This window comes from Sphaeramia orbicularis, unplaced genomic scaffold, assembly GCF_902148855.1.
Source record: "Sphaeramia orbicularis unplaced genomic scaffold, fSphaOr1.1, whole genome shotgun sequence".
Taxonomy (NCBI): Eukaryota; Metazoa; Chordata; class Actinopteri; order Kurtiformes; family Apogonidae; genus Sphaeramia; species Sphaeramia orbicularis.
In genome coordinates, this window is record NW_021941680.1 from 40,001 (window position 1) to 52,378 (window position 12,378).

Below are 12,378 nucleotides of genomic sequence, written 5' to 3' on the forward strand. Positions count from 1 at the left end.
CACAGCCAAAAAAAAAAAAACAAAAACTAGTATTTTCATAAATTTACTAAAAAAAACTCAGGAGAAAAATTAGACATTATCTGGAGTTGGTCTCCAAGAGCTGTTGGTGGCAGCTAAGTGCTAATGCTAATTGCTAATGCTAATCACTGATGCCAATTGCTCATGCTAATTGTCAAGGGATGATTTGAGCCTCCAGAAGATGTGAGTCGCACATGCGTAGAAGCATTTATCTCTGTCGGCCATCTTTTACAACTTTCTACGGCAGCCTTGCCAGGACAATTCACTGTTGTAAGAGTCAAATTATATAAAAGTACAGAGACTTGACTTTACCTTCAAGGAGTATCTTTCTAGCGATCAGAATTGATTCTGAGAGCCAGTTTCAATGCCTACTTTCTGTTTGTTTCACAGCTGAGAGCCAACCAGTGGACAAACATTTAGATCTAAATCTGGTCAGATTGGAACCTTTGGTGGGCCACATTTGGACCCCGGGCCGCATGTTTGAGACCCCTGCCTTAGCATTAATGATTAGCATTAGCAGGTAGCACATTAGCAGTAGTGAGAGGAGGTCATGGACCAACTCCAGATGGTCATCGCTTCTGTGGTCCAGGAGAACTAAAGTGTATGTAGCTGTTAATTAAACTTTCAGAAATGTTCTGAGCATCCTGAGACAAAACGACTTTGGATCATCAAAATGTTCAAGTTTCTTAAAATGTTCTAATGTTGAGATGTTTCCCTAAGGATCATAACCTTCTCCTGAACTTTAACCACTAAACCCAAACCAGAACCAGAAGCACAGAAGACGCTGTGATCAAGTATCAGGATCATAATCTATAGAAAAATGCATATTGAAGATTTACGAACATTGTCTCATTTTTATCCTTGAATATTGAATTTTATCACTGAACTTTGAAAAGATCCCATTAAATATCCCCTGTTTTCATGGATCCCTAAATCTTGGCTTCAGGACTCAAACAGAAGACATGTTTGTGTGGGGAACATGTGGCTGAACATCCGACTCTAATCTAACGGTGACCTTTGACCCGGTGGATATGGGATCCCAGACCGGTCCAAACCCTCAGATCTGAACCCTGTGAACACGATCCAGACCCACATGGGCCGTCACAGTCCGTAAAACCGAGCCGAGATGCTCCATAAAAAGGTGAAACGCTGACGGAGAGCAGAACGAGACGCATGAAAACCATAAATCACAGCGATTTGTCCAAGTTTCAGCAGAGTCTGAGCCGGTTTTCTCTGCAGAATCTGAAGGTGTTAAATAAAGCAGGTGTTGTTTTCTGAAAATAACGGATCTAAGCGATCTTTTTCTTTTTACAGGAATTCAGCAGAAATAATTTTATTTATTATTTTATGTGTTTTTCTTCATTTTCTTACATATTTTATTATCTATTATCGATGTTGTGGAAGATGACGGTGTTTCCACAGTAACTACGGAGCCTCTGAACGTCCAAATATGGTCATATCTGATGAAAAGATGAAGAACTCAGTGGCAGCTGCTCATCTTTCAGAGGGGAAGCTCATTGTCGGCTTACATCAAAAAAACTGTCAAGTTATTTAAACATAAAATCTGCCCTCCATTCCATTAGCACTGTCTGCCATCATGTGCACCTCGCTAGACAGCTAGTTCACTCCGACCTAGCCAACAGTATGAGTGAGTTAACTATCTATAAAACGATATTAAACTCGTACAAAAAATGATTAACTTTTGTAACTGAAACAAGAAAACGTTGAAATTATGTTAAATTGAAACAAGGAAGTACAATGAGTGTGTTTTATTTACAGTGCAAGAAATGAACAGTTCATTTGGTTTGTGTGATTTCACAGCAGAATGTGTGACGGTATTAAACTGAACTGTGTCAGTGAAGGAGCAGATCTGAAAACAGCTGTCAATCAAACAGGATTCAGCCTTTGGACCCATCCTCCAATCAGCACATGGAAGCTCAGCGTCCGGCCCGGCCGAGCTCCGCCCACAGCTCCATTCACCCTCAGAGACGCTGAGCATCCAGGGGCGGGACAACACGGTGGCATTTATCCAATTACTGTCCAGTTTTGAGTTGTTGAATAAACCAGTTCCACTCAGTCCCATTGAAGTGCATGGACACTGAGCGTCTGTGGACAAATGCACTGAGCAGAGATGGAGGAGAAAACACTGACACGGGAATGGAGGAGAAGTGAACAACATCCAGTCCACTGATCTGGGATCAAACTGATTCTGAACCAACTGGTCTGAGAGATGAACGTGTTCCAACACATTTGGAGTCAATGAAATGAAAACAACTGAACAGATTTGAGCATTTAACTGGAGTCATTTTAGGGGAAGCTGAGCTTCCTGCAGTCTGAGAGATCGCCTCTGGAAGAACTGTATTTGACACCAATTATTGACATGTATTGATCGGATTAGTGGATCAACAGTATTAAACAGTTTAGATCAGTAGATGGTTTTGGTTTTTGAGGGTTAACAGAATAAATACAGGGTTGTAGTTGGTATACAATGATGAAATCTCCTCCTTTTTCATGCATTTTGCTTATTTTCTCATCATTTTAAGGATTTGTTCATTTTTATGCCATATTTCAAGGTTTTTCGATTCATGTTTTCCTTATTTTTCCAGTATTTTGCTCATTTTGTTCTCATTTTACAAGTTTTTGTACATTTTATCCTATGAATCATGGAGGTAAAACTGTATTTGACACCAATTATTGACATGTATTGATCGGATTAGTGGATCAACAGTATTAAACAGTTTAGATCAGTAGATGGTTTGTGTCACCAGTGGAGGTTTGGGTCTTTATGGGTTAATTGGCTTCACATTGTAATTCTTAAGTGTTTTTTTTTTTATTTTCTTCAGCCTGCATTTGTTTCCTGATGCCTTCAGTCTTTAATTTGTCACTGGATCATGTTCAGACGAGGCTAATGAGGTTTATTTATAAAACCCTGAACTGTTCTACTGTGAAACATCAGGATCGGTGACATTACCAGGAAACAGAAAACATGTGATGCTGAGGTCTACAGTTCTCCAGGTTGTTGTTGTTGTTGTGACAGTGTGTTGTCGGTCTGTTGGGCTGGTAAACAGCTCCTGATCAGCATTTTTCTCGTCTCTTTTCTGTTTTTTTCTCTGTGTCGCAGCTGCGGACCGCTGCTGATGTCATCCCTCTGGCAGTCGCCATGTTTTTGACAGTGTTTACACGTCGCCCATAGCAACAAGCATCCCACATGTGCATCGTTTTCCTCTGGAACCTCGGAGCCATCTCTTCATTTACTGCTCCTCTGTTTCTGTTTCTGAGCTGCTCCGTGGATTGAGTCGGATCGGATTCGTCTGTTCCTGCGCTTTGTTATTCCTCAGAAGACATAAAAGAAGGAAACACCAGTCCAACGCTGCTTTCAAACGGTTATTGGGTTGATCCAGCAACTGAATGTGGAGGAATTCTTCTTCTTCTCCTCAGTTGTGGATGTAAACGTTCCTTAAAACTCACTCAAACTTTCCATTAAGACCCAATGTGACTTTTGTTGGTTCTCAAATGAATTTTTCTCTCTATTTCATCTTTTCTAAGTGATTTATCACCATTTATTCTAATATTATCCTTTGAATTTTGCATTTATTTCCATTAAAAATCATCTACTTTCCTATGTGATATTTCCACGGATCATGTAGATCAGGCATCACCAGATGGCGGACCTCGGTCCGGACCCAGACCCAGTGATGGTTCTGTGTGGACCTGTGACCAATGTCTGATAAATTCATGAGAATAGATCATTTTCAAACAGTATTTTTTCTGATGGTGGCGGCTTTAGACAGCAGGTGCTGCTTCTCCAATTAATACGACAATAGCTTCACACAGATGAGCCAATCAAATCACTTGTTTAATATTATTTATTCTGTTGTTGTGTTTTGTTTTTTCTCCTCTTTTTTGTGTTTAATAGATCTGTAGGTTTGTTGTATACTTTTTTGTGTGTGTCTGTGTGGTTCCTTATGTCTAAGTACATGTTTATGAAAATGTATAATTTAAAAAAAAAAAACAAAAAAAAAAACAAAACAGAAAAACAGGAAAAACAACAGCCACTAAAATCACATTGGGTTCTTCTGGGTTAATCTGACCAATAGTTTGGTTGGGGAAAATGTTTGAAGAAATCGCTAACGAAGACAACGATAAAGACGATGATGACGAACATAGCGTAGATAAAAACCCTGATTCCACTTTTCATCCCTTCCTGTTCTCCATTTTACGCCCCCTTTGACGCTTCTCCATCACTAACTTCCTTCTACTCCTTCCTCTTCTGGACGGCTTTATCTAATTCCTGGGTGGCTCTGTCTAATTCCTGGGGTTGCTCACATTCAGACTCCTCACGTTAATCCCCTGATGACGTCACCTCGGGGGCAGATCGGCGTCCAGTTGCACTTAGAAACATGCGGCGGCGTTCGCGGTTACTGTGTGGGAAAACATGATTTGGATTCATTCGGGAAAAATGTGTGTGTGTGTGTGTGTGTGTGTGTGTGGTTGTGTGTTGTAATCTGCTTTCTTTTCATCTCGGTGACAGTTTTGATTTTGACTGATTTAGAAAGTGAGGGGTAAGAGTGTTCCCTTTGTTCGACGGCCCACTCTCTCCTCAACAAATACCAACGCAATTAGTAATTTTCCACTTGTTTAATGCCTTCTGCTGCAGATTGATCGCACATGTCTGCACTGACACCGCTCCCATGAACCAGTGGAGTCCAGGTTAGTGGTTTATGTGGTTTTGTTCTTCCTCATTAAACCAAACACAGAGTGTATCTGACAGTGAGACAACGGAGCAGAGGATTAACCCATTAAGAGTTGAGTGATTAAGTGGCGGTCATGATGTCTAATACAAATTACATTTACACATCTCTAAATGACGTCTGGGAAATAAATAGAATAAGATTAAAAAACTTTATTAGTGTTTTTCTGTAACTTACTGGAGGGTTACATGATGTGATTTAAATAGGGATGGGAATTTGAGAACCAGTTCTTTTTGAGAACCGGATCCCGGTAGTTCGATTCCTTGGAATCGTTTGCCTGCTTAACGATTCTGCTTATCAATTCCGCCTTCATTGCGCATGCACGATGACGTCACGCGTACGCTGCATTGTTTCGGTCAGACTGTACAGTGTATGGATGTGTGTGTGTGTGTGTATATATATATATATATATATATATATATATATATATATATATATATATATGTATTTTTATTTTTATTTTTTTTGTTGTCTATTGTCTTCGTTCTTGTCTATTGTCTTCTATCAGTTTTTTGGGTTTTTTGTTTTTTTTTTTTCCCTCGTGGCTATTCTTTTTTTTTTTATTGTTTTGGTTTTTGCTTATTGTTTGTTTTTTCCTCTGGTGACTTGTAGTTTCCTGTTGTTGTGATTTTGTAAGTAAAAATAAAAATGATTAATGATTTTTTTTTTTTTTTTTTAAGTTACAATTTAAAACATTTTCTTTCTCGATTTCACAAAGGTAAAATCACTGATGATGTCATTAAAAGATATGCTACACAACTTATGGCTTTATATGCACATGATGATAAGAACAGACAGTTGTTCTTCAGACATAGTTGGTCTCAGTTCATTTTTTATGCTCTTTATCTGTGAAAATGATCTTTATCCTGAACTATTTGTCGTCCTCAGACATAGTAACAGTGGTCGTATTTCTCCCACATTAAGGAAAACTAAATAAATCTGGTCTGGAAAACAAAGGGGTGAGACAAAGACAAAGGGGTGAGAGCTAATAAACTATGCTTCTCACCCCTTTTTGAATATGACTTTCTTTTTTGTGTGTGTGTGTATTATTATTTTTTGCTTCCTTGAATTTTCATTTCTATACTATGTTGTACAAAGAAGTCAAATAGTAGCAATCCTGAAGCTTGTACCATTTCCATATTTGGAATAAATCAATTATAAAAAACAAAACAAAAAAAACATTTGATTCTGGAAAAAAAGGGCAAAAGGATGTATTCACAGCATATTTTCTGACGCTTTATGGTCAAAATAAAAAAAAAAAAAAAACTCCAGGTGGACCATTTTAAGATTAGAAGTTAAAGGGTTAAACACAATTAAATCCACTATAATTCCATAGATTATATATATTCTACTGACACAAGGAACACTGTTACTAAATATTACACATCACCTAGAATTCAGCTATCTAGTCAACGCAACTATAGATGATTAATTTGTGAAATTTTAATATTAAGACATTACATAAAAAAAATTCTGGAATTTCTTCAGACCTCTGCAGACGGTGAGGCCGTCAGCTGTAGTGTATTTAACTTGTAAATAAATGTGTCGCTGGGTTTCATTAACATCCACTGCAGAAGTTTTAAAACAGTCCCAGTTACACTTCCTCCTAAACGGTCACTTATTGCTGTGACTATTTCCTGACATGAGAAGATGAGGTGTTTGTTTTCCACGTGGGATCAGAACATGACTCAAAAGTGTCCGAAAAAACACCCAACATGTTCTCAATCATTTCAGCTTTTCTTCTCCACTCGCTCCGATTCTGAACCGTTTATTATAAAACAGATTCTGAAGAAAAAAAACACATGGACTTAATGCGATGCCGAAGCGCCCCTCGGCCTTCTGGGTAACCGTGGCGTCACCCTGCGTGCCTCCGTCTACATCAGCTGTTCTCGGGGCTCGGTGTTTTGGCGGTCGGCGTTTGTTGATCCGCGAACACAAACAGTTTAGAACATAAAACATAATGACCTTCACAAACTCTAATGGAACACGTGTGTGGAACGTTAAACGCACATTATTCAACCTTTGGATCCAGACGCCGACACTGGAGACGATGTTGACGCTGGAGTCGACCCCCCCCCCCGACCTGCAGTTTGTTTCATATGTGTGTGTTTGTGTTACATAAAACAAACCTAATGTGTTTGTTATGAACAGAATGACAGCGTTTCTGATGTTTCAACTCCTTTTACAGACAATAAATACTGACCAATAAACAATACAAAACACAACATGTGACAAAACACAACATGTGACAAAACACAACATGTGACAAAATAAACATTTAACTAAACATGTGACAAAACACAGCCCAGATCAGGAACTGCTGTCTGCATCTGTGTATATTTGTGTGTATAGTTCTGTATATCTGTGTATATGTCTGTATAGTTCCGTATATCTGTGTAAATTTGATTATATCTGTGTATATTTGTGTATGTCTTTGTATATGTGTGTATATTTCTGTACATCTGTGTATATTTGTGCATATTTGTATGTATATCTGTGTATAATTGTGTATATTTCTAAGTATATTTGTAAGCATATTTGTGTATATTTATATGTATATTTGTATGTATATTTGCGTATATTTGCATATATTTCTAAGTACATTTGTGCATATCTGTGTATATTTGTGTACATCTTTGTATATGTCTGCATAATTCTGTACATCTGTGTATATTTGTGTGTATGTGTCTGTATATCTGTGTGTAATTGTGTATATTTCTAAGTATATTTGTAAGCATATTTAAGTATATTTATATGTATATCTGTGTATATTTGTGTATATTTGTATGTATATTTGTGTATATTGTGTATATTTGTAAGTATATTTGTGTATATCTGTGTATAGATGTATGTCTATGTGTATATATTTGTGTATATTTGTATTTATATGTGTGTATATTTCTCTATATATTTGCATGTATATATGTATTTATATGGGTGTATATTTGTGTTTATGTGTGTATATTTGCATATATTTGTGTGAATATATGTATGTATATGTGAGTATATTTGTGTAAATATGCATTTATATTTGTGTATATTTGTATGTATATTTGTGTGTGTGTGTATATATATATATATATATATATATATATATATATATATATATATATATGTGTGTGTGTGTGTGTGTGTGTGTGTGTATGTTTGTGTATACATGTACTTATATGTGCGTATATTTGCATATATTTGTGTTTATTTGTATTTATATGTTTGTGTGTATATATGTGTGTGTATATGTGCGTACCTGGCTGCTGAAGGTGATGTGGTAGGTGTCGTACTGGACCGGTGGTGGAGACCAAACCAGAGTAACAGAGGTTTCTGTTACGTCCCGTGTCTTTAACTGTGAAACTCCAGACATCACTGAAAAAACAAAGACAGTTTGTTCATATTTCTATTTTTATAATGCACTGTTGTTTTCAGTTTTTTCTAGAATCAGCTGTTTTTATCATCACTGTTTCACATGTTCTGTCCATGAGGCGTCACATCAGTACATTTGGATACGATAAAACTATGAACTATAATGTGACATCTGTTAGTATAGTTTTAATCCCAGACCCTGTTAGAAAAAAAACCCCTGGATTCAACGAGTCCACAGACTTTAGTCCATTTGTGTCTGAGTATGAGGATAATGATATCTAAAATAACTCTTACATTCACAACGATCACCAGAGACACGTCAGGGGTTAAAGGGTTAAAGGGTCAGGACCAGTTTAAAGGTGGAACAGGTCTGTTTGTGTTCAGACCTTTCACAGCTGAATCCACATGGATCTGACTCAGATTAAACTGGTCCTCATGGTCCCACTGGATCAGACCCTGGGTTTGGATCTCAGGGAAAGTTGTTCTGTCTGTCGTCTGTTTTTCTTTCTCGTCCGACTGAAGCGGTGGAACATAAAGCAGCAGGACTCCGACAGTGAAGACTGAACGCTCTTCATCCCACTGAGGATGAGGAGGATGATGATGGATGTTTCAGCGTTTGACGCCATCTTTATGGCATCAGCGCAACGATCTGCCGCCGTTAAACCAGACAGTTCAATGTTTATGTCGTTAGTTTTTGATCCAGGAGAGTTTAGATCTAAGTAGAAACGTCTTTAACCCTCCAGTGTCTTTTATCTATCTATCTATCTATCTATCTATCTATCTATCTATCTATCTATCTATCTATCTATCTATCTATCTAGTATTTCATCAACTTAAACCAAAAACACAAATACTCAGTAACTGTCACATTTTTACTCTTTAAATGCCATGTTTCTAATGGAAACAAACTACATTTTTTGATGCAAAAACTCAAAAAAACATTGTTCTTTTTTGTTTTTTTTTCCAATATTCTACATAAAAATAGCATTAGTTTTTTTTCTCTCATCCTGGCATATGTCATAGTTTAACACCAAAATTGGTTCATATTCATTATTATTTTTTGTGCTAGGTCAAATGTGTCAGTGTGCATTTTGTCATTTTGTACTTAGTTGGTAGAATGGTGAGGATTTTAGTGGATGGGTCAGAATTTTAAAAATCAGGCAAAAATGATCAACTTCTGAATTCTGACCTAAAACTAATTGTGAAAAATAATATGACCTTTAACAACATGAATGGTAAACTGTGCATAATGTGCTCACCTGGATACTGGAAGGTTAAGTCATTTTATACTTTTGTCGTTAATATTTAAGTGAAATAAGGAGTAAAATAACATCATTTAAATTATTAATCTGCAAATATATGTGGAACATATTCTGTTAAATTGTGGTTTTTAAACTCTAAAATGACACTAGAGTTAACAGATCTGTGTTATTTATGCAAATAACAGACAAAAAATAAACAACTGGAAGAGGAAACAAGTGGAAATATTAGTTTTACAATTCTTCTTTCAGTAAAAAAAATATGTATTTGATCAATTTCCTTTTTTTCAGGAGAAATTTCAACACAATCGATTACAAATAAGCAACTGTTGAAGACACTAAACTTCAAACTAAAATGATTTGTTAAGAGATAAAGGTTCTGCATGAATGTTTGAGTGAATCCATAAGATAAACTATGAGAAGGTTGGAATTCTGGGTAAGTTTTTATGCAAAGATGTGATTTTTTTGGGCATTCCTTACTCTAAATATCCACCTCCATTAACAGTAAAGGTTTGAGATGACAGATTCTTTTATTCTTGTTTGTAATGGTCTTCTGGCCTCTGACTGGACGTCTACCTCCACACAGTGAACTCATACTCACTAATAACTCACTGATTTTTTTAAGATCCTCATAAAATTAATGCTGAAAACCCCACTGCTGAGTGGGTCGTTGGCTGCATGATGTCATGTTCCACTGGGTCAATTACCCAAACGCAGCCTGGAAACACGCTCGCTTCCATTTACAACCACAAAACATACGTCAGACGTTAGCGGGACAAAATGAAACTCAGGTTTTTACGACAGTAGATGGCCCAGTTTTTCATTCTAGTGCGAACAGGAGTCACTTCTGATCTGGTCCAGTTCCACATGTGGTTCTGATTCAGATCCGGGTCAGATTTGACCTCAGATTCAACAGTTAGAATGAATGAACCTGTTCATTCCATGTAATTAGTGTTCATGTTCACCTATTTAAGTTCCAAAGCGTAGAACTGAAGAACCACAAGGACAAAAGTAATGAATGACGCCTCATTTGAAAGAGAAGAACTTCCAGTTTCAGAATATGTTTAATGTAATTCTTATTTAAGAATATAATTAATAATGTAAAGGACCAGACATGTGATGTCATGACACCAAACAGGAAGTCCTTTTAACTAATTCTGTTTTGATGTTCAGGAATTCTGTAAAATAAACATAAATATTCAATTACAGAGAATCTAAGCTTTTTAATAAGGTGAATAAATTTAGTTCTGCATATGGCAATCAAAATGATTTTATATGCACTCTTCTCTTTTATTTTAAATATCAAAGAAATAAATAATCTATTTAAAGTTCTATATTTTACATTATTTAGTGTGAATATTTTCTGAGTTTTGGACCAAACAAGATATTTAAGGACAACATCTTAGCTTCTGAAACACTCTTTCATCATTTTCTTCTTTCATATTATTTGGAGTAAATTATTAATTGACTATGTAATGGTGTGTAATAGCATGTAATATAATAACCGAATAATAAATAGAATTTCCATTAAAAAAAGAGACACCTCCCACCCCTTCAACAAACTGTTTTCCCTCCTGCCCTCAGGGAAACGCTTCCCGAGCCTGAGGCGCAAAACTGCCAGATTTTTTAAATGGTTTTTATCCAACAGCCATAAGACTGCTGAACAAAAGCTGACGGGGTGAAGTGAAATACTAAATGTGCAATAATAGGTGCAATAGTGACCCCTCCATCGTGCAATATTTCCTTTTTATCTTTACTAACTATTTATTTATTTATTTTAGTGCAGTTTTTAATATTTTATCGTATATATGGGCCAGTGGCGGCTGCTGGTCTTTCAGACAGGGGAAGCTCACTGTCGGCTTACATCAAAAAAATTGTCAAGTTATTTAAACATAAATTCGGCCCTCCGTTCCTTGTGATTTGTATATTTGTGTATTTACAGTGCAAGAAATGAACAAGTAATTTGGTAGTGGCTTTTCTGATTTCACAGCAGAATGTGTGACGTATTAAACTGAACTGTGTCAGTGAAGGAGCAGATCTGAAAACAGCTGTCAATCAAACCAGATTCAGCCTTTGGACCCATCCTCCAATCAGCACACGGAAGCTCAGTGTCTGGCCCGGCTGAGCTCCGCCCACAGCTCCATTCACCCCTAGAGATGCTGAGCGCCCAGGGGCGGGACAACATGGTGTCATTTATCCAATTATCGTCCAGTTTAGAGTCAGTTTCCAGCAGTTCCACTCAGTCCCATTGAAGTGCATGGACGCTGAGCGTCTACGACAAATGCACTGAGCAGAGATGGAATGAACAAACACAGACACGGGAATGGAGGAGAAGTGAACAACATCCAGTCCACTGATCTGGGATCAGACTGATTCTGAACCAACTGGTCTGAGAGATGAACGTGTTCCAACACATTTGGAGTCAATGAAATGAAAACAACTGAACAGATTTGAGCATTTAACTGGAGTCATTTTAGGAGAAGCTGAGCTTCCACTGCAGTCTGACAGAAAACACCTCTGATATGGGCTGCTTTTAGTTGGTGTTTTTAGGATTTTTTTCTGTGTTTTTATTGCGCATGTTGCTATTTTGTTCTGCAACAGCATCTGGAATGTTCTTATTGAATGACAATTAATAAATCTGAATTTGAATCTGAATCCAGAACCCAGACCAGTTCAGAACCACTGGTCTCCATGGTAGCTCTATCTGAACTGAGCTCAGGACTTTTTCTTCCCAAACTGCTCAGTTGGACGTAAACCCTTGGTCTCTTTGCACAAACTGTCGCTTTAATCCTAAGTGTAATTTTAACACTTCATCTCGGAGCTGCAGTGTGTGAAAATAAAACTTTGTGACATGTTGATTATTTTTGCTCCGTCTAAAGGCTAAATAAACACGTCCTCCCTGATGATGAAAATCCACTCTGTTGAAAGAAAAGGATTAACTGGCAGAATGTTGGACCAAAAAGACCCAGATTGAACAGGTCATGGATGTG

General features: G+C 37.1%; 1 protein-coding gene across 1 annotated transcript in view; it reads right to left on the minus strand.

Moving 5' to 3' along the window:
* LOC115416793 (tenascin-X-like) overlaps positions 1-12,378 on the minus strand; it is a 56,808-nt gene that overhangs the window by 29,472 nt on the left and 14,958 nt on the right. Inside the window, 1 exon segment of the mRNA XM_030130673.1 lies at positions 8,017-8,132. Coding sequence (XP_029986533.1) covers positions 8,017-8,132 — 116 coding nt within the window.